The 22779-nt window shown below is 47.5% G+C and overlaps 1 protein-coding gene across 8 annotated transcripts; it reads left to right on the forward strand.

Annotated features, from left to right (window-relative positions):
* The first annotated feature begins 3396 nt into the window (after positions 1-3396).
* Positions 3397-21016, forward strand: LOC105033300 (soluble inorganic pyrophosphatase). Of its 8 annotated transcripts, none has more exons than XM_073247506.1 (10): positions 3397-3553; positions 16768-16897; positions 17176-17204; positions 17490-17537; positions 18540-18605; positions 19437-19544; positions 19638-19703; positions 20355-20475; positions 20624-20705; positions 20821-21016. In XM_073247506.1, exons 2-10 carry the CDS (start codon positions 16774-16776, stop codon positions 20861-20863), a joined length of 687 nt encoding a protein of 228 aa, XP_073103607.1. In that variant the 5' UTR covers positions 3397-3553; positions 16768-16773; the 3' UTR covers positions 20864-21016. The 8 variants fall into 8 exon arrangements, with proteins under 8 accessions (XP_073103607.1, XP_073103608.1, XP_010906338.1 ...); XM_073247507.1 differs by having other exon boundaries at positions 16772-16897; XM_073247505.1 differs by lacking the exon at positions 3397-3553 and adding an exon at positions 3601-3808 and having other exon boundaries at positions 16772-16897.
* Positions 21017-22779: the final 1763 nt, after the last annotated feature.

The raw sequence follows: 22779 nt of genomic DNA on the forward strand, positions 1-22779 counted from the left end.
ACTGATTTATGCTTTAGATCAATATTCAGCTTGTGCATAATGACACCGATCGAGATTTTGAAAATGTCAAAGACTGACCAGGCAAAGATATTGGTATTTATCTGAAGAAAAGATACTAATTTTTTTCTTAGATCAAATTTTAGTTGAGATTTGATTCGAATAGTTTTCTCCGAATCTTCACCTAAAAAAACAATAATAAGTTGTTCGGTTCATTTTCCTTGATTTTTGCTAATCTCAACTTTATCATTTTGATTTGATATTTTGATCAGCAGAGCCTCTACTGGTTTCTTCATCTTTATAGCTATCAAGAAGTATTGCTTAGTAAGCATTTGATCTCTCCGCATCTCTCCGACTCTATTCTTGATCAAAAATCAGACTAACAAATGATATGTAGAAACTACAACCTTGAGGGCTTTGAGCCTAGATCGACCAAGAATAATATTATAAGCTGATGATATTTTGATAATCAGAGAAGTGAGCGACACAATGGATTGGTGAGATTCTCTTTTATGGTGACTAATCGAGTAATTTTTTCTTCCACAGCTGCAGAATCTCTAGAGAATCCGACCAGCTGGGCACTGATCTGTTTCAATTGACCTAATATATTCATTTTTTAGAACGCATTATAGAATAATACATCAGCGGAGCTTTCATTATCAACTAATAACCTTTTTACATCATATTTTGCTATTATCATAGAGATGACAACAGCATCATTATGAGGAGTTTGGACCCTTTTGATATTATCATGAGAAAACAAAATGGTATTGTCGATACACTATTGCTTCGGAGAAGGGTTCTTGGTTACTTCCGCTATTCTCCAAGCTCCATTGAGACCTAAGATCATGTTAATGACCCTAGTAGTGGGCTTGTTGAGCTTATTTTCATTGTGTAATCATTGTTCCGTAGTTTGGTTTATCCGATCTGAAATATACTTGCCAAGATGACCTTGACGAATCAGTACCTCAATCTCATCTTTAAGTTGTCGGTATTCTTCAATATTATGACCATGATTTCGATGGAAGTGGCAATACCTCCTTTTATCTCTTTTTATAGATGGCGCCTTCACAGGATTAGATCGATGAAGATATCCTTGATCTTCGATTTTCATTAGTATTTGCGTTCGAGAGCAGATAGTGAGGTGTAAGTATCAAATCATCGAGGTAGGCTTTTGGACCTCGAAATTTTTTGAGGTCGATTAGAATTATTTTCTTGTTGATTTTTGTGATCTTCTTCTTGAAACCATTTTTTTTGTTCTTTTCTTTCTTTGCCTGACGAAGTATGCACTCCTCTTCTTTAGCTGGAGCATATTTTTGAACTCGGATCAATATTTGCTCATAAGTATCCGGATAATTCTTATTAAGAAAAAAAATCAATCGATTGCTATGGAGTTCTTATTTCAAAACAACCATGCCAATGGACTCATTGAAGTTTTTTTACTTTCAATATGGTGGCATTAAAGCATGCCACATATTCTCGAAAAGATTCGCCCTCCCACTGTTTAACAGTAAAAAGACTATTAGTGTTCTTCAAATGGACTTGATTATTGTTGAAATAAGTAATAAACAGCTTTGCCAACTATTCAAAAGAGAAAAAAGATCCTGGTTGGAGTCTGGATAATCAAATTTTTGGGGATTTCTTAAGAGTCATAGGGAAGGCAACACAAAGTAGGGCATTAGACGCCCCTTGCAACCTCATAATGGACCTGAAACCTTCAAGATGGTCCAGAGGATCAGTGGAACCATCAAACGATTCCACCATAGGCATCTTGAATTGGGAGAGAACCGGTTCATTTAAGATTTCTTGGCAGAAGAGAGACCGCGGATTGAAGTCTCTTCTACTTTGGGGGTGGCTTCCAAGCTGCATTTTCATTAATCTTTTCTCAAGATCTTGAATATTTTGTCTAAGACTTTCTTTCCAGTGTGGTTTCTTGTTGAGCGAAGTAAATTCTACTTCCCAAGATTGATCAATATGATCAAGAAGATGATCGTGATGAAGATCCTGATGAACTGGCCGTTGGGTATGATGAGATTGAGCTTTTTGAGAGGCCGCTTCTTGATGCTGCTCAGTAGTACGCTGAAATTGCTGTACTGCAGTGATAAGAACTTAGACTTGTTGAATCAAAAGATTAAATTATTGTAGATCAACTGTAATCGGAAGTTGAATATTTTCCTGAGCATCTCCTAGAGAAGATGGCGTAGGCAAAAGATGATTTTGTGCCTCCTTGTTCACCATTTCTACCCAAATTTCTAGGAATAGTCTCCCTTTCCTCTAGCGCCAATCTGATATTGTAAGACTCCGAAAGATGGTTGACAAGATCAGTCTGGAACTGAATTGGAGTATTTTTTAATGCAATTTGGTGAACTCCACAAGAAATCCTATAAAAAAAAATCCTGGATCCGATGGGATACCCTTCAGATTAGGATCTTTCGATGATTAGGTCAGCTGGGAGCCTTGTGAATCAGCAGTAGAAATGAAAAGACTAGAAGACAAGAGAGAAGATTTTGGGAAAACAAAGTGAGGACTCTTATTTCCTTCAGTGGGGGAAGCTAAAAAAATTCAGCAGAATCTAAACATTGTGAGTTCTAATTTACCTTGTGGAAGGCATCCTATTCCTCCTTATACAGAGGGAGTTTTTATAGGCTATTAGGAGAATTTGTTAGGCTGTTAGTTTATTACAACAGAATGGCTAGCTGTATGGAGATCATGGGTTATTTGTCCATATGAAGATTAGTTGTAAAATAGTTGGAAGACAGTTATTACTGAACTAGATGCCAGCTGTGAGATAACCGTCTGTATTTCCAAAATTATATCGGTTACACTTTGATGTGCCTTAATGCAGCTCAATAAAAAGCTGAGCTGGGTATCATGTTTCATCAAGGATAAATTTAAATCATGTTAGATCGACGAACTGATAAGCTAAAGATTAATATATATCGATAGATCGGTATATAATCGATTTAATATGATCAAGAAATATATTTATAATTCAAATAGTTTTAATGCTAGCACGATGGTGAATTCGACCTATACGTATCAATGTGAATAATCTTAAAATAGGGGGATGCGCATCTAATAACTAAAATATAAGTTGATAATTGAGTTTAAGTAAATATAATACTTTAAATTTTATTTACAGGAATATATATATATATATATATATATATATATATATATATATATAATTAAAAAGTACAAAGACGTGCTGTTGCACGAGATTTCTTGAAAGCGGTCAGAAATGCGCGGTTGACTAGCTGGTGGGAGTGGCGGTGCCAGCGACGCAACCACGAAAAGCATATTCTCTCTCAATCAAAGGAAAAACGGTAAGATATGTTGCCGTCACCCTCGGGCTCGGGCGCCCGTCGGACGACCTCACGACACGCGTCGTTATCGTATCCTTACGGAGGTCCGGGACCCGAATCGAACGGACCAGAGAAGCCAGCGGTCGATTAGACCTTTCCCAATTCCCGATTCTGAAGGAGCTCTGGCCGAAGTACCAAGGTCGTTGCCTCTGACGCTTCTCTCTGTTCTGTCTTCGGGTTTTAATCTCTCTGTGAGTTCTCTCTGTCTCTCTACATATATTTCCACTCTGAAGCCTTTGTGACCTTCTTCACTCGTCCATTTCTCTTCTGAGTCCGAATTCCACTAACAAATTTGAGTATTTTTCAGTTCAACAAACAGTTGAACTCTAATATCTGGAAGTTGCTGCTAAACGTAGTGCTTTAAAACGATTGTGGTCGTCCCGTGATTCATTCTTCCTTTCTTTTACACTGATTTACCTTTTATATTGCTCCATTGATCGGCATGGGTAAAATACCCCTTTTTTTCCAGAAATTCATTCTTCTATTCTATCATCGATCTTTTATTATACGGCTTTTATTTGTTTATTTATTTATTTTGAACATTCCTAGATGTTGTGAAGATTGACCTCTCATAATGCAATGGTTTATATGCATCTTTGTGTGGTTGGATTTTCCATTTTTCCTACAGGATTGGGTTGAAAATCCTGTAGAATTTATAGATTGGGCCGGTACAACTAGCAACAGGCTACAGTCTGGGCTAGGAAAAATATGCAAAAAGAATTTTGGAGTGGGCCAGTCTGAATCCTATAAAGAGGGGAGAAAAAAATACCTCACACGTAGCCTGTGATCTTGCTGGTTGTGCTGGCCTAATCCATACAAGATTTTTAGCCCAATTATATAGGAGAATCCAAAATAGATCCTAGGTCTTATCTCTATTCTATATCGGGCAACGATGGGGGATTTGGTCTATGCTTTATATGCGGTGCTTCAAAGGGGTTTATTTGCAACAATCCCCGCCTCTAATGCATCTTTTAAGTTCATTGGTAGTTTGGTAGGCTATTTTCCTAGCGTATGAAAGGCATCTTGATGCTCATGCACACAAGTTATTACGTGACCAACGGTGGTCAATATCATTGTGTTTGGTGCACGCATTGGACGTGACCTTAATGATGATTATTGTGATTATAGAATTAACGCGTGGTTTAGTGATGATCCGTCGTTTTATCTTTAAGAAGCCATTCTAGCCATATGGATTCTGGGCTGGTATAACATTTGTATCAATATTTGAGATCCACAGCTTACCGGGGTATAATGATGAGTTGCTTTTTTTTTTTTCCCTTTTTTCGAAGACATCAAGTACTAGGAATATGTTACAAATTCCATTAATTTCACTGGTCGCCAACTTTCTGTTGGTCAAAATGGGAGGAAGCAGATCATATGATGATTAATCAGCGGTAAAATAGTAAAGGTATCCAATCACTAATATATGGTTGGACATAGTAATGGTCTGCCACCTTCTTCTAATAACCGGAAAGAAAAAGGATGGAGAAGAAGAAGAAGAAGAGTGCCCTATAATTAATAGGGGAAGCTACTAGCAATTGAAACTTACTGTCGTCAATATGCAAGATCATTATCAACGTATAGAACCTTGCAAACTCTCAAGGTGATGTGAATAAACATTGCAGACCATAGGTGCTATGAGAAATTTCAGTGGGGTGATAACAACATGAGCTTTGCTTTGTCCTTTGAAGTTTTGAACCGATACAGATCGATAGAGTTTCCAAATCTGACGTGGATGGTGAGATAAGACATTTAGGAGTTTCTTGTTGATTCTTGATCTTGCGCCTTGTAAAAGCTATCTTCTGCCACCTGAAATTTTCTTGCAGGAACATGAGGAAGAGAAGCATTTTTTTTTCCCGCTTTATTAAGTGAATCCTGATACAGATTTGAGATAGTAGAAATGAAAAGGAGAACAAGTGTGAGTAGTGAGCATGGGAATATCCATCTTCTTACTTGTAATGGTATGATTAATCTAGGAAATAATTTAGTGTGCAAGCAGGTTATTTGCAGATGGTTACTGTTGGGGAAACCCGCCGACCGACTGCCGGAGTGCCCGACCGCCCGACCGACGGCCCGGAGGGCCCGACTGCCGGAGGGCCCGACCGCCCGACCGGCTGACGACCCGACCGCCTCCGTCGGACGACTCCGACTGGCCGATAGGCCGACCGACCATCGGTCGGGGCGACCGACTGACGGGAACCATCAGCGGCTAACCGCCAGCCGTCCAACGGCCCGTCGCCGACTGGGGGTATGTCGGGCGTGACCATCCCGACCAGCCGAACCCCAAGGTTCAATGGCCGACTTACATGATGCTCGCCGACCAATGGAGGGGCCCGACACCACTTATCTGGCTACCGACTTTGGGTCGGTCGGCTCCTCCAACCGCCGTACAGCCGCCAGACGTTGTCAGCTCTGACACGGACATGCGGCACAGTTACCTAGGGGCATTGTCCCGCCGAGAGCCGGGTCAACCCTGGTGATTAGACGGCTGCACGGCGACATGACGTTTTCACGGCGGCTCTGACAGCCTACAGTGAGTTGACAGTTCCTCACTTGTCCGCGCCATTAATGACGGCGCCATACCTACTCCACTATATATACCGGGGAAGGCAACAGTGCAAGGGGATCCGCTCCGTCTCTCCCACAAACGCAGGCTCGCCCCTCTCTCTCTCTCTCTCTCTCGATTGAGCTCTCTGTCTACATTTCACTGTTGCCCAGTCACCTCTCTGACTTGACCGTCGGAGGGTCCCCGCCGGAGCCGCCTCCGGTCAGTGCGGACTTCCTTTTGCAGGTGCACGCTTCCCGGCGATCGGGCGACGAGGCGATTGGCCGCAACAGATTGGCGCGCCAGGTAGGGGTACAGCATGACAAAGACAAGAGCTCAACGATCGAGAGTCACCGGGTCGGCGAGGCGCTCTTCCCGCCGGGAAGAGGCCTCCCCGCCCCCACCGGCGGCGGAGCCTAGCTCTCCGCGCCCTGCAGTGACCACGGAGGCCCAGATTGCGGCCATCGTGCGGCAGATGACCGTGCTGACCGACGCAGTCAAAAGCCTCCAGCAACAACCGGCGGCCCGACCTATGCCTTCCAGGAGCAGCCGCCGACGGCCGCGCCGACCCCTGTCGCCTCCATGTGAGCGCTCCCAACAGCGCTCCCACGGAGAGGAGGAGGGACGACCACGGCGCGACGACCACGATCCCGGCGGCCCTCTCCTTCCCCGTTGGAACGGGCAAGGAAGGAGAAGCGGCCGCGCACACCGTCGGCCTCTCTCTCAGAATCTTCCGGAGGCTCCACCCCTGGGGTCTCCCAGCATCGACGAGCGGACGACTACGAGCGACGGTTCGAGGAAATCGACCGCCGACTCGCCAAACTGCAGATGGACGGTCAGAGGTCTTCGAACGACGTCGACTTCCAGACCGCCCAACCCCTCTCCCGACTGGTCCTCGACGAGCCGATTCTCAGTCGGTTCAAGATGCCGCACGTGGAGCCATACGACGGCTCCACCGACCCGGTCGACCACCTCGAGAGATACAAAGCTCTCATGACGATTCAAGGGGCAACCGACGCTCTTTTCTGCATCGGCTTTCCCGCAACGCTCCGCAAGGCTGCCAGGGCTTGGTACTCCGGTCTTCGATCGGGCAGTATCCATTCCTTTGCGCAGCTCGAGCACTCGTTCGTGGCCCATTTCAGCACCAGCCGAAAGCCACCGCGAACGTCGGACAGCCTTTTTTCCCTCAAGCAGGGGGAAAACGAGATGCTCCGACACTTCGTGGCGCGATTCAACGCGGCCACGCTCGAGGTCCGGGACCTCAACGAAGACATGGCAGTTTTAGCCATGAAGCGGGGCTTGAGGTCGTCCCGATTCACTTATTCTCTGGACAAGACCTCCCCCAAACGTATGCCGAGCTACTGGAGCGCGCATACAAGTATATGGCGCGGACGAAGGAGCGTCCGACCGACGCTTGGCAGAGCCCAGGGGTCCGAAGGAGAAGCGGAGAAAAGGTCGGGAGCCCGCCGAACCAAGCAGGCCCCCGACCAATAGTCGGCTTTCTCCACCCCGATAGATCCAAAAATCACCCCGGCGACAGACCTCGAGGCCGGTGCGTCCCAGGTATGACTCCTACACTCCTCTCTCCGCTCCCGTGCGCAGATCCTGATGGAGATCGAGGGGGAAGAGTACCTGCGACGGCCTCCGCCTCTGAAGGCAAAGGGCCTCGACCATCGGAAGTACTGCCGGTTCCATCGGAGCCATGGCCACGACACCGAGCGGTGCATCCAGTTGAAGGATGAGATCGAAAATCTCATCCTCGGGGGTATCTCGGCAAATTCTGGAAGGATCCGCCGACCCGACCGATTGCCGATCGACGCCCCCAGCCGACTGAAGAGGCGCCGACTAACCAGCCGACGGCCGGAGTCATCAACATGATCTCCAAGCGGCTGGGACCGGGGACGTCTACAGGAGGGGAGCCGACGAAAAAGCCGTGCCTGGACGACGTAATCACTTTCACAAAAGACGACGCTCGGGACATCCAGACTCCCCACGACGACGCTGTTGTTGTGTCGGCGACAATAGCCAATTATGATGTAAAACGAATTTTTGTTGATAATGGAAGTTCGACAAATATTTTGTTTTACTCGACCTTCTCCCGAATGCGACTGACAACTGACCGACTTAGGAGGATCCCTGTGCCCCTGATCGGCTTTGCCGGAGACACCGTCACGACAGAGGGAGAAATTACCCTGCCCGTGACGGTCGGCACCGAACCACGGCAAAGTACGGTCTCCCTCACTTTCGCGGTCGCCCAAGTTCCTTCGGCCTACAACGCCATACTCGGGCGACCCGGATTGAACGCCCTCAGGGCGATCGTCTCGACGTACCATCTCCTTGTTCGATTCCCGACCAAAAACGGAGTCGGGGAGATGCGCGGAGATCAACAGCTCGCTCGGCGATGCTTCCAAATCTCTGCTCAAAGCGCCGGGATGAAGGATCCTCTGACGATCGACAAACTGGACCAAAGGGAGGAGGAAGAACGGGGTTTGCCCGTCGAGCAGCTCGAGGCAATCCCGATTGGAGAAAATCCCGACAGGAAAGTTTGGGTCGGGTCTCAATTGCCCGACACCGAACGTCGCCGGCTGGCGGAGCTGCTGACGGCCAACGCCGACATATTCGCTTGGTCGGCAGCGGATATGTCGGGCATCCCTCCAGAAATAATTACTCACCAACTCAACATCGACCCGACGGTGAAGCCGGTGAGGCAGAAGAAAAGGTCCTTCGCCCCAGAAAGGCAGAAGGCCATCGACGAAGAAGTGGACAAGTTGCTCGAAGCAGGCTTCATTCGAGAATCCACGTATCCCGATTGGCTCGCCAATGTTGTCATGGTCAAGAAAGCCAACGGGAAGTGGAGGATCTGCATCGACTACACCGACCTCAACCGAGCCTGCCCGAAGGATAGCTTCCCGCTTCCGAAGATCGACCAGCTGGTGGATGCGACGTCCGGATTCTGACTTCTCAGCTTCATGGACGCCTTCGCCGGGTACAACCAGATCCGGATGGCACCTGAAGACGAAGAACACACCGCGTTCGTGACTCCCAAGGGCCTCTACTGTTACCGGGTGATGCCCTTCGGATTGAAGAACGCCGGCGCCACTTACCAGCGACTCGTCAACAAGGTCTTCAAAGACCAAATCGGATGCAACATGGAGGTGTACGTGGACGACATGCTGGTGAAGAGCACGCAGATCTCGGACCATGTTCAGGATCTCGAGGAGACCTTCCGCACCCTTCGACGGCACCGAATGAAGCTCAACCCGACCAAATGTGCCTTCGGGGTGACCTCGGGGAAGTTCCTCGGATTCCTCATTTCTCAGAGAGGGATCGAGGCCAACCCTGAGAAAATAAAGGCCATCCTCGACATGCGTCATCCGAACACCAAGAAGGAGGTCCAACAGCTGAACGAAAGAATCGTCGCTCTTAGCCGATTCATTTCCCGATCGGCTGAAAGGTGCCTCCCGTTCTTCAAGACTTTGCGTCAGACGAACGGTTTTTCTTGGTCGGATGAGTGCGAACGGGCCTTTGAAGACCTGAAAAGGTACTTGGCTTCCCCACCGCTGCTTGTAAAGCCGCAGGTCGGGGAGACCTTGTATCTCTACTTGGCCACATCTTCCGAGGCGATCAGTTCGGTGCTTGTTCGGGAAAGCGAGTGCCGAACTCATCAGCCCATCTACTACATCAGCAAAGTGCTCCACGGCGCTGAAGCCAGATACTCGGAGACGAAAAAATGATTTTCGCCCTGACCTTCTCCGCGCAACGGCTTCGACCATACTTCCAGGCCCACGCCATCGTGGTACTCACCAACCAGCCCCTGAGGGCCATACTGCGCCGACCCGACACATCAGGACGACTCGCTAAGTGGGCGATGAAGCTTAGCGAGTTCGACATTCAGTACCGACCAAGGCCTGCCTTGAAGGCTCAGGTCTTGGCCGACTTCATCGCCGAATGCCCAACGACCGACCGAGGGTCGGGAGCTGAAGACCCGGGACGAGACACGGTCTCTGAGCCAGACCCGATCTCCACCTGGGTACTCCACATCGATGGAGCCTCGAACGCTCAAGGAAGCGGGGCCGGGCTCCTGCTCACGAATTCGGATGGGGTGGTCACCGAATACGCCCTCCGATTCGACTTCAAGGCCTCCAACAATCAAGCCGAATACGAGGCACTCCTCGCAGGCTTGAGGATGGCGAAGGAGCTAGGCATCGACAGCCTCCGGGCATTCTCCGACTCCCAGCTGATCGTGGGGCAGGTCAAGGGCGACTTCGAGGCACGAGATCCGACCATGATCAAGTATCTTCAGAAAGTGAAGGACGTCGCGGCACACCTCGAGTATTTCGAGATCTCCCACATCCCCAGATCGGAGAATGCCTGCGCCGATGCTCTCTCCAGATTGGCAACGTCGGCCTATGACTCCTTGGGTCGGACCTTCGTCGAAAATCTTCAGCAGCCGAGCATCGATCGGGACGAAGAAGTGCAGCAGCTAACGTCCGAACCAAGTTGGATGGACCCGATCGTCCAGTACCTCACCGACGGGACCGGTCCCGAAGATCCCGCGGAGGCCAAGCGACTTCGATGGTCGGCATCGCAATATGTGATCGTGGACGGCCGACTCTACAAGAGGTCGTTCTCCCTCCCTCTGCTCAAGTGCTTGGGACCGGCCGACGCCGACTACGCTCTCCGAGAGGTTCATGAAGGAATTTGTGGGAATCACTTGGGGGGCAAGTCCTTAGCCTTCAAAGTCTTGCGACAAGGCTACTACTGGCTGACCATGAGGAAGGATGCGGCAGAGTTGGTCCGAAGGTGCGAGCCATGCCAGAAGTATGCCAATGTTCAGCACCAACCGGCCAGCCAAATCGCTCCCATTGTCGCTTCATGGCCCTTCGCTCAGTGGGGAGTCGATATTCTCGGCCCCTTCCCACCGGCGTCAGGCCAGAGGAAGTTCATCGTTGTCGCCATCGACTACTTCACGAAGTGGGTCGAGGCCGAGCCCTTGGCGCAGATCACCGAGCGGAAGATGGAGGACTTCGTCCAAAAGTCCATCATCTTCAGGTTCGGATTGCCGCACACCATCATCACCGACAATGGACGGCAATTCGACAACCAAGACTTCAAAGACTTCTGCGCCAGGTTCCACATCCGTCACCGACTAACTTCAGTCGGGCACCCACAATCCAACGGTGAGGTTGAGGTGACGAACCGAACCCTGCTCCATGGACTCAAGACCCGACTGAACGAAGCCAAAGGTCTCTGGGTCGACGAGCTGGGCTCCGTCCTGTGGGCTTACCGAACGACCCCCCGCGTCCCGACCGGGGAGTCGCCGTTCAGTTTGGCCTACGGGACAGAAGCTATGATCCCGCTCGAGATTGGCCGGCCATCTTCAAGGGTCGAGCAGTACCGCGAGCCGGACAACTCCGAAAGCCGGAGGGCCGACCTAGACCTCCTCCCCGAACTGCGAGATGAGGCTCAAATCTGAATGACCTCATACCGACAGAGGGTCGCCCGGTATTACAACGCCAAGGTCAGACCAAAGCTTTTAAGCCTGGCGACCTAGTCTTGAGGAAGGCGGAAGTCTCGAAGCCCTTGGAACAAGGGAAGTTGGCTCCGAATTGGGAGGGACCCTACAAGGTTGCTGACACCTTCGGGCCGAGAGCCTATCGGCTGGAGACCCTCGAGGGGAAGACCATCCCTCGGACTTGGAACGTCGATAACCTGAAGCTGTATTACCAGTGAATTTCGTGGTTGGAATACAAGTTCAGTTTTAAATTTTGAAATCTTGACCCTTCCACGTTCGACGATCCATCGGCCCCTTACCAGGACCGATGCACCTACGGGAGTCAATACTCCTTCGACGTTCGACGAGCCATCGGCCCCTTGCCAGGATCGATGCACCTACGGGAGTCGACAGCCCGTCTACGGTCGAACTTTCGGGCAGATCCATCGGCCGATAGACCGATCGGGCCCGACCAAAGAAAGGCTTAAAGCCCACGCGATTGTTGTCGCGATTTCCGACCAGGCTACGGCCGGTCGAGGGATATTCGGCTTACCACCGTTTATCACACGACGCGACCTTAGTCGCACACACGACTCGCCGATCGACCTACGGCCGGCTGAACGACATTCGGCTTGCCACCGTCTGTCAAAAGACATGGAACCCGACGCAGAGCATGGGGACCCGACTTACTATCGTACCCCCGACACTGCGCCGGACGATGATCGACTAAGTGCATCTACGGAAGTCCGACTGCCGAACCTTCGCCAGGTTCGGTCGGCTCCCGACTCAACGGATGGACCCGACTGACAACTTCGACTACCCGAAGCCGACCTAAAGTCGGGACACATTCTACTTTCAGGGCTATACAAGTTGTCGGAGTCCTACCGACTCATGTGGGTTAGTGGCTTACTTAAGTTAGCGACTAAAGTTCGACATCGCGGCTATAGCCGGCATTACAAATAACAAGGAGAGAAAGAAAGAAGTTCCATTCATTGATGAAAAGGAATTACAGAGTCGGGTCGAAGCCCGATTACATGTATTTTCAAAAAGACAAAAAGTAAAGATGGTCGGCAGGGCCGATCACCCGTCCTGGTCGATCTCTTCAACCGACGGAGGATCGGGGATGATCGGCGTCTCGGCCATAAGCGACGCTTGGTCGGCCGCCGAGGGATGGGCTTCGGTCGGCGAAGGAACTTCGGTCGGCACCTGCTCCGGGACGGCCTCCTCCACCACGATGACGCCCCCCGACGGCTGGTCGGCCATCTCTTCCGTTCCTTCTCCTTCGACTCCTTCCTCCTCGGCTAGCGGCGGGACGATGCGGCTGACGTCCACCTCCGGGTATAAGGCATGGACGGCGTCCCGACCGTCCTCGAAACCAACCCGGTAGGAGGCGAAGCCCGACTCAAGCATCTCCTCCCTGTACCGATCGGAGACCCGGAAGTCCTCCACAGCACGATCGGCCGACTCCCTCGCCGACCGTGCCTCGTCCTCGGCGCGGGCTAGCTCCTCCCTCGCCGACTCCGCCTCGGCCTTAGCCATTTCGGCGTCGACCTGGGCGATGGACAGCTCCTCTTCGGCTTCAGCGAGCTTCCCCAGGCTGACCCGAAGTTGCTCGCGTTGCCCTTGGAGTTCAGCGGTGGCCCCATCCCGTTCGTGCCGAAGGCGACGCACGGCCCGACCTTTGTGCTTGGCCGACTTTAGTTCGGCCATGAGCTGGGAGACCTCGTCCGTCAACTTGGCCTCCCGGTCGGCTGACTCCTGCAGTTGGTCGACTAGCCTCGCCCTTTCGGCCTCGGCCGCCACCGACCTTTCTTTGAAGGCTGCCCGAACGTCGCCGAACCTTCGGTATCCGGCCTCCAGTTCGGACATGGTGAAGATCAGCTGAAGGAAAAAAGCTTTGTCAGAATTATGTGGCAAGCAAAAATTCTTCTAAGGAAAAAGGTGACGCGAAGCTTACCTCCACCATTGTCGGGTAGAACCGCGACAACATCTCGGTCACCTGCCGAGACCGTAACGACTGCACGTCGGTGGGGAGGAGGATCCCCTGGCACAACCTCCTCGCAAGGTTGTGGTCGGCCAAGGCCGACGCACCCTCGGGGTAGTATGCGCTGGGGGGCATCGATCTGTCCTCCTCCGAGGGCTCCATCGGGGCTTTCCCCCGATCAGCTACCCCGACCGATGGGGCTGGCAGCGATGGGACGCTGGAGTTCGACCCGGCGCCCCCCGTTGCGCCAGCAGACGCCTCCGGGTGATGTTCGGTTTCCCGAACGTCGTCCGGCTCCACCCGCACCGGCGAAGCCGCCGACACTCCTTCAGCCGCTTCCTCGGTCGGCCTCTCTCCGACTTGGACAGTCGGAGCCGCGAGGGCTATAATCGGCTCCGACTCTTCGGTCGCCGACGCTTCAACGGTCGGCGGGGCTGGGGTTGGTCTCTTGGAAGGGCGCGAAGGGCCGGCCCCCGACGCTGGCCTCTTCCTCGCGGCGGCAAACTGCCGAATCTCGGCATCAGTCGACCTCATCCTCGGTGGTGTCCCTGCAATGCCGACAAGAGAATTAATGGCTGGGCCAAAAGCCGACCAAAAGACGGACAAAAAGAGAAGCCGGAGAATCGGACGATACCTATTCGGGGGACCAGACTCAAGCCGGCGTCATAGAGAGCTTGTTCGGTAACAAGCTCCCTTTGCTTCGGTACCGACATGTCCTTCAGTCGGTGAAAGTCCTCCCGGTCGTCCACATCCACCCGACTGTTGTCGTTGGCCTCTGTTCGGGGTATACCCCAACGAGAAGGAAAGCCCCAGGAAGAAGAAGAGGAAACAAAGAAAAACTGGTTCTTCCATCCATGAATGGACGATGGAAGACCAGTTATGAAAGCAAGACCCTTCCGGGGGTTGAAGAGCCACCACCCTCGGGCTTTAGGGTAGGGTCGGAGCACAAAGAAGGCCCGGAAGAGTGAAACACGGGGGTTGGTCGGCAAGAGCTGACACAACAGCGCGAAAGAAATGATTAACCGAACAGAGTTCGGCGCCAGTTGCGCCGGACAGAGTCCGTAGTAATCAAGCAGATTCCGGACGAACTCCGAAATTGGAAGTCGAAGACCCGCGCGAAGGTCTTCAACGTACAGCGCCAGATCGCCAGGCGGAGGGTTGTTGACCCGACCGCCGGCCCCTGGAGCGGAGAGCCGAAACTGCTCCGGGATGCGATAGTGCTCCCGAAGCTGATCGACGTTCGGCTCCGAAAGCGAGGAGACCTCATCTTCCGGAGCCGATCGGGAGTCGTCGGTCGGGTTCCCCGATCGAGCTCCCTGAGTCGGTTTCCTGGTCATTATGCAGGGACCGAAAGAGGAGAAAGAGAAGAAAGGAAGGAAGAAGGAAAAGGGGGACCACGAACCGAATGGACCCTCCGCAGGCGAAGAAGAGCTCTGCCCGCGACGACTGAGAAATCGCCCGGACAGAGTTTTCCCAGCAAAATGTTGCAAATGTGGGTCAGGGTCCGGGAGGTCCTATATATATAGGGCCGACCGACGGCCGAGATCCTTCCGCGCCGACCGAAGACCTGCGGATGCGCGACGCGTGGTGCCCACCGGTTGGCGGAAGATTCGGCGCGCCCCGCCCCGGGACGGCCGCACCGCCCGCATTAAATGCCGGAGGGGGCGCCGCCCAACCACCTGGACACGCGGCACGCGGTGCGCGGCCCTGCATTCACGCACCCGCGCCGGTTCGCGTTCCCGATGGGACGCCTGACAGTGGCCCTCTCTTCCGCGATCGACATCGGATATCCGATCGACTGACGCCGTATCGTCCGGCGCCCGATCTTCTGACACCGACGTAACGACTGACGACGACAAGACGTGGCGTCTGACATCTGACGCTGACGTGACCTCTGACATCGACTGGACGTCCGGATCGCTGGGCATTCGTGGGGCGTCTGACATCGGATCATCCGACAGTACGGTCGGATCTACACGTGCGACAAATCCACTCCCAGTCGTCCGGGATTGCTGCCCGAATGGAAGCATCGTCCTGCCCACCACCCGACTTGGGAGTGGAGGGGGGCAACTGTTGGGGAAACCCGCCGACCGACTGCCGGAGTGCCCAACCGCCGGAGGGCCCGACCGCCCGACCGACGGCCCGGAGGGCCCGACTGCCGGAGGGCCCGACCGCCCGACCGGCTGACGACCCGACCGCCTCCGTCGGACGACTCCGACTGGCCGATAGGCCGACCGACCATCGGTCGGGGCGACCGACTGACGGGAACCATCAGCGGCTAACCGCCAGCCGTCTAACGGCCCGTCGCCGACTGGGGGTATGTCGGGCGTGACCATCCCGACCAGCCGAACCCCAAGGTTCAATGGCCGACTTACATGATGCTCGCCGACCAATGGAGGGGCCCGACACCACTTATCTGGCTACCGACTTTGGGTCGGTCGGCTCCTCCAACCGCCGTACAGCCGCCAGACGTTGTCAGCTCTGACACGGACATGCGGCACAGTTACCTAGGGGCATTGTCCCGCCGAGAGCCGGGTCAACCCTGGTGATTAGACGGCTGCACGGCGACATGACGTTTTCACGGCGGCTCTGACAGCCTACAGTGAGTTGACAGTTCCTCACTTGTCCGCGCCATTAATGACGGCGCCATACCTACTCCACTATATATACCGGGGAAGGCAACAGTGCAAGGGGATCCGCTCCGTCTCTCCCACAAACGCAGGCTCGCCCCTCTCTCTCTCTCTCTCTCTCTCTCGATTGAGCTCTCTGTCTACATTTCACTGTTGCCCAGTCACCTCTCTGACTTGACCGTCGGAGGGTCCCCGCCGGAGCCGCCTCCGGTCAGTGCGGACTTCCTTTTGCAGGTGCACGCTTCCCGGCGATCGGGCGACGAGGCGATTGGCCGCAATAGTTACAAATCCAAATCTTTAAATTCTTGATTTTAAACTGCTGATCATCTGTGAGGAACAAGCTCCCAAGTATTGCTATGTTAAAGCAATGAGACTTGAGAGCATTCCCAGCTTGCTGTTTAGGTGGATTAAATTAAATCTTGTAATAGTAATTCTTTCTCCAACTCCTAGTTTGTTCAATTTCTATTAAAAAAAAAAAGCTCTCTCTCTCTATTTTTATAACCCTGTCTGTTATATCATAATGCTTAATGCTACTATGCATCCATTCTTCTTCTTTTCCCTATTGGTGTGATGAGGTAGGAATGGGTGGTATATGGAATTGATATATGCATGTTGATTAGTTTGTCTTCTTCCAATAACTTGATCTCTTTCAAATTTTATGCTTCACATGTCTCTCTTGCATCGTCTCAGTTGTCAAGACAACATAATGAATGAAAGGTGCCATCCTATTTGTTTATTTTTTTATTGTTAAGCCAGACATGGCTGGAACAGCTGATGGTGGTGGCCATTCAAGTTTCCCTCATGTTGTCCTCAATGAACGCATACTTTCTTCCATGTCGCGGAAGTCTATTGCTGCTCATCCATGGCATGATTTAGAAATAGGTATATCATATCTCTCACATCTTTTTTCTTCCCCACTTCGTTTGGTATAAGCATTCTTTGTTCTATATGGTTTGATTGTCGAATATCAACCTGGCATTGTTTTGTGTTTTTGGTTTTCATCCTTCATCTTTATAGCTGTCATAGGGTTGAGTCCTTCATGTTTCTAGCTCTACTTAGCATGTACAAATTGTCTCATGAAATTTCTGAATTCACTAATCCTTCTTTTATTTAAATTTATACTTTTCTGTTTAACTTATTGACTGCATTATTTTGTGCAGGACCTGGAGCTCCTGCAGTTTTCAACTGTGTAAGTTTATATGGTAACCAAGAGTGTAGCACAATTATGTAAGAATTCAATGATATATGTGTTCTCTGCTACTTATCATCAGGTTTTGCTGCACTCAGCCTCCATCTTGTATTCCTTATGTCCGTGAACTGTATATAACATCGATTCATATGTTTGTAGTAGACTATGCAGTTATTCTTTTTATGCATAACTTGGGTCAGGCTTTGCATATTTCTTTGTTATTCCCTTTACTGTCTCCTCTCTCTTTTTCTTTTTCTTTTTTTTTTTGCCCGGTTGGTGGCTCAGGGAGGGGTCTCCTTTGAGAAAAACATGGTGGGTAATGCTGCATACCAGGTTTGGACCTGGAGCCCAGTGTTCTCCTGAATTGCTGTTTGTCATTGTTGTCTGAAGATATCTCACTTTTTGTACTTTATATGAAAACAAGAGGATTCTGTAACACTTTGCTGTAAATAGGTAAAGCTTGTTGCTTTTATAGATACCTTCTGTCCGAGTATTAAAGTCTCAAATATGTTTTAAAGCCCTATACATAGTTTTTTTTCCTTCACAACTGGGAATGTTATTATTATTATTTTTTTTCAAGTTCCTAATCTTCACATTAGTTATTACTCATGATTGGTAATGTGATGCATCACATATTAAGGATGCATGTCGACAATTGAATTTGACTTCATAATGTGCATGGGCACCCATAGAAACCTAAAATTAAACAAGATGACGAATGAGAGAAGATCAAGCATTGAATCCAGTATCATCATTAGCGCTATTATCTATGATTTAGTTATGGTGTTATACTGCATAGTGACAAATATGCTGCCATGAGGGCATTGACTTGACTATACCTTGTTTCATTTGCTATATAAAGTGAAGGCAATTCCATACATCTCAGAGCTCCTGTGATTTTGTACATGGCCTGAGCCACACATATTTATGTTCTTGATTGCTGTAAAGTGGCTTATAAAATTTCATCTGCCATTCTGCCTTGTTTTAATGGATGGAAGCAAGGATTGCAAGAACCATGTTAGCTTGATGACAAGGATATTTAGTTTCAGTATTAAATAATTGTTGAGCCCTTAAAGATACCTAACCTGCATAGTGAAGGTATGTAGTTTCAGTGATTTCAAGAGAGCAAATTCAAATAGCAATTCTCCTTTTGAGTTTATCAGTCATCCTCATCCTAGTTAACTTATATCAAGCACAGACTTTTAAAACACTTGCTGAAATATCATCTGTAGTTCCAGCTACTTCTCAAGATATGAACACTATTGTTTGACTTCTGATATATTAACCAAATTAGAAGAAGGTTTCTTACTCGACCTTTATTTCAAATTGCTTCAGGTAGTTGAAATTGCTAGAGGTAGCAAGGTTAAGTATGAACTAGACAAGCATAGCGGTCTTATCAAGGTGAGGAACTTTTACATAACCTGTATTTTGCAGTTTGTTATGAATTTATTGCTCTAATGATCACCCCTTCCCTTTTTTTCTTTTGTGTGTGTGCGTGCGCGTGTGTTCTTCTGATTAGAAAAACACATATATCATGCCTTTTGTACTCTGATAGTTTTGTGTTTAGCATAACAAAATTTTGTTTTAAACCAGAAGTTCACTTTCTGATTTCTGAAGTGTCATGTGATTGCTTCATAACAGAATGATGAGGCAAAAGGATAGAAGGGGTTTTGTTATTGTATGCATTGGAATGTTGTACCATACGATGGATGATAGCAGAGATGAGGATTTTGGAGGGATATATGATATCATGGAAGGTAATAAGTGAAAGAATTTATGAAGCCTTACTATTTATAAAGGCCAAAGACAACTCTGATGTGAAGATAGTCATCCAGATTTATAAGTATAGGGTCTAAAAAACAGAGAACAAGATTTAAGAAAACTAGGATTGGAGGTTGCAGGAAGGATCTTCTGGAGACATGCGTTAAAGATATGGCTTATTGTACCGTACAGAAATATATGGTAAAGCTATACTCATAAGTCTGGCCCCAAATTAGATGGATTAAGCCTTAACGGTAATGGTTTTCAATGTAGCTCTGTGTGACCTGAGAGAAGCAATATATGCCAAGGCATCTTGGATGAAAATAATACCGAATTCAATGTCTAATGAGAATACAATGCTGAACACAGTAACTAGAAAATAATAGAGTGATGCAGATACATCCATGTTCTTCAAAAGGTTTATAATCATCCAAAAAAAATGACATGCAACAATGGTGGCCGCTATATCAGGTTGATCGTGTTCTTTACTCTTCAGTTGTGTACCCACACAACTATGGTTTCATCCCTCGGACAATCTGTGAGGATAGTGACCCCATGGATGTGCTTATATTGATGCAGGTATTTTGTTTCTCTGACCTGTTCATTTCAAGACAGCAACGGACTCATTAAATTTTAGCCTTTGACATCATTAAAATATCTCTTTCTGTACAGGAGCCAGTGCTGTCTGGTTCTTTTTTGCGTGCCCGTGCTATTGGGTTGATGCCGATGATTGATCAGGTGAGACTCTTTTTTGGTTTTCATCCCTTACACTACAGTTACAAATTAAACTCTGAAAACTATGACCTGGTTTTCTTTTTCATTATTATTTTGTTAATATTCTCAAGCAGCATACAGACATAGATGTTGTTTTTACATGGTTTTTAAGAAAGTTATAAATTTACATGTTTGTATGTTTAGATAAATATGATAGATGTTGATGCCAATGATTGATCAGGTGAGGTTTTTGTTTTCATCCCTTACATTACAGTTACAAATTAACCTGTGAAAACTATGACTTGGTCCTCCTTGTTCCTTATTATTTTAATAATATTCTCAAGCTGCATGCAAATATAGAAAGAAACTAGATGTTATGTGGTTTTACATGATTTTTAAGAAAGTTATAATTTGACAAAGTTAAATGTTTGGATAAGTATAATAGATTTAAAAAAATAAAAACAATAAAATCGGTAGTTAAAATAGAGCATTCAGCATTCGTCCATGATTCTTCTTTTCCTCTGTACTCTTTACCTCCTTGCCTATCTCACACCAAAGTACCTGTCCAAGGAAAATACAAACTTAATCCCTACTTTCAAAAGTAACAATTTTCCATGTTGAGCGAAACAAGAAACTTGGCTGTTATAATTCTTATATCATTCAGTGTCCTTTTAGGGGGAGAAGGATGATAAGATAATAGCTGTCTGTGCTGATGATCCTGAGTTTCGTCACTACAAGGACATCAAAGATCTTCCTCCTCATCGCCTTGCTGAAATTCGCCGCTTCTTTGAAGATTGTATCCACTCAAGCATATTCATATTTTTATGTATAGGAACTTAACTGATTTACATAACAATGTGTTGCTTACGATCATTGGAAGAAGGAAAAAAAAATGGTGCATCCATTTGATTTATCCGTTCAGATTTAACTCCTTGGAACTACAGACAAGAAGAATGAGAACAAAGAAGTTGCAGTCAATGACTTCCTTCCAGCTGAAGATGCCATCAAAGCAATCAAATATTCAATGTGAGTTTGATGTGTTCATATTGGAAACTTAGGAGCACCAGATCTGATTTTCTTTAATTTAATTTACTTAAATTATTCAATTTGGGTTTTTTTTTTTTTTTAATCTCTTATGCAGGGATCTGTATGCTTCCTACATCGTTGAAAGCTTGAGGCAGTGAATTTTTCCACCACCGATTATGCATCAGTATATCATTAGCAAACATATGCAGTCAATGCAATATATAATGTTTCTACCTCTCCTTGTATCAGGAGTCTTTTGAAACTCGTATATTTATCCTATTCTGATGCATAACTCTTGCTGCTTTTCTGCCCATGGTTGTCCAAATAATTAGCATCACTTTTTTTGCACTTATTAAAAAGTAAGATTTCAAAAATCGGTATCAAGATTCATACTGATTTTTGATCGATACGATATCATATCGGATCGTATGGATAATAAAAAATTTTAAAAAAATTTCATCTAATGGTCAAAAAAATAAAAAAATCAAATCGAATCATTTTGGTGTTGTGTCACATCATACTGAATCAAATCATTTGATATCGGATGGTTCAGATCGATACCGTATCAAATCGATCGATTCGATTCAAATCATTTTTTGAAAAATTAATTTAAATCGAATCGATTTTTCATCGATATAATATAATATGGATGTATCAATCGATTTGAATCGGAATATCATGTTAGAAAATTTGCTCATACGTACACATCTTTCTTCATGGCTTCATTTCCATCGCCACAATGTATCACGTGATCGGTTAAGATTATCGTATGCTAAAAAGGTTTCTTCCAGCCAAGTGTTTATACTCTGACTTCTTGGCAGTTTCAGTGGATGATGAATGTTGCGATGACCGTTAATGTTGGTTTAACTTGCTAAAATGAACACACAGGATTAATTTTAGTTATTTCTGTTAAATTCTCTACTTGATAAATGCACCTGGGTGTCTTTGGTGATTATTTATAACAGCTTATACCGGTAAAAACATAAAGAGAGGGAAGTCAGAATTCCATTGGAGACTACTTTTCTTCTCTTCCATGATGATCACCAACTCTAAAGATTGTGAGACAAATCCCTAATACGAAGACATGATAGAATAGGTGACTGGATAACTAGAGTAAATGGATATTGTTGCTGCAAGATTTCGGTTGAAGCTGATGTGGTCAAAAATGATTGTCGATCTAAGAATCGGGCGGTTGGAAGGAATATGTAAGAGAAGTTTGTACAGATTAGGGGTTCTTTGACCATTGGATCGGTGGTACCATGCTGGTGTCCTCAGCGTATGATTGAGGATGATATTCGGAGACCAAGTTTGATGAAGTCCGCTTACTGATCAAGATGTCGAGATGACGTTCATTATTGTAGTCTATCTCGATACCTCAATCGATCCAAAGAAGATGTCCAAAGATGAGTCTCGAGGATAATGAACAAGGTAGTATGACTTCGTAATAGGCATCTTATGAAGAGATGTGAAGTTGTCTTTGAACATACACTATATAAAGGATAATTATTGCCGATTCTCCATCCTTTATTGGCCAATATTTCTCTTGTGTGAAGTTTGTTCATCAAAGCCAATCATAAGAAAATTTTTATCTTTTCTAGCACATTAACTTTCCAAATTATGTTGTAAAACTGCCAACGTATACCACTATAATTGATAAATCTGTAGCAAGATTGAACGCTATAATTTCCATTTCTACAAGGTTTTCCACATTGGAACATCAGACAAGCTTGAAGGGTAGACAGTAAAAAATAGATCCATTAGCTGATTCATCTGTATTATTCAAAGATAAAAAGAGATCTAAAAACTTTGATATTCCAATTTTGCTCTTTGCGACACCAATCAGTTGCAACTAAAGAATTTTGCTTTACAGCTTTACAAAGCCCATGAAAAAGAGATGCAAGAGGTACAGGGCTAATCCATGTATTTTTCAAAATCTAATTATTTTATCCTTACCAAGTTTGAAAATATTTCAAAAAGCATTTAAATCTTTAGAAATTTCCATCCAAATAGAAGAAGTCTTGCATGGTTTTCTCCTAATCAGCATGCCAAATATGCTCCTAAATAGTATGTTGTA

This window comes from Elaeis guineensis, chromosome 13 (genome assembly GCF_000442705.2).
Source record: "Elaeis guineensis isolate ETL-2024a chromosome 13, EG11, whole genome shotgun sequence".
Lineage (NCBI taxonomy): Eukaryota > Viridiplantae > Streptophyta > Magnoliopsida > Arecales > Arecaceae > Elaeis > Elaeis guineensis.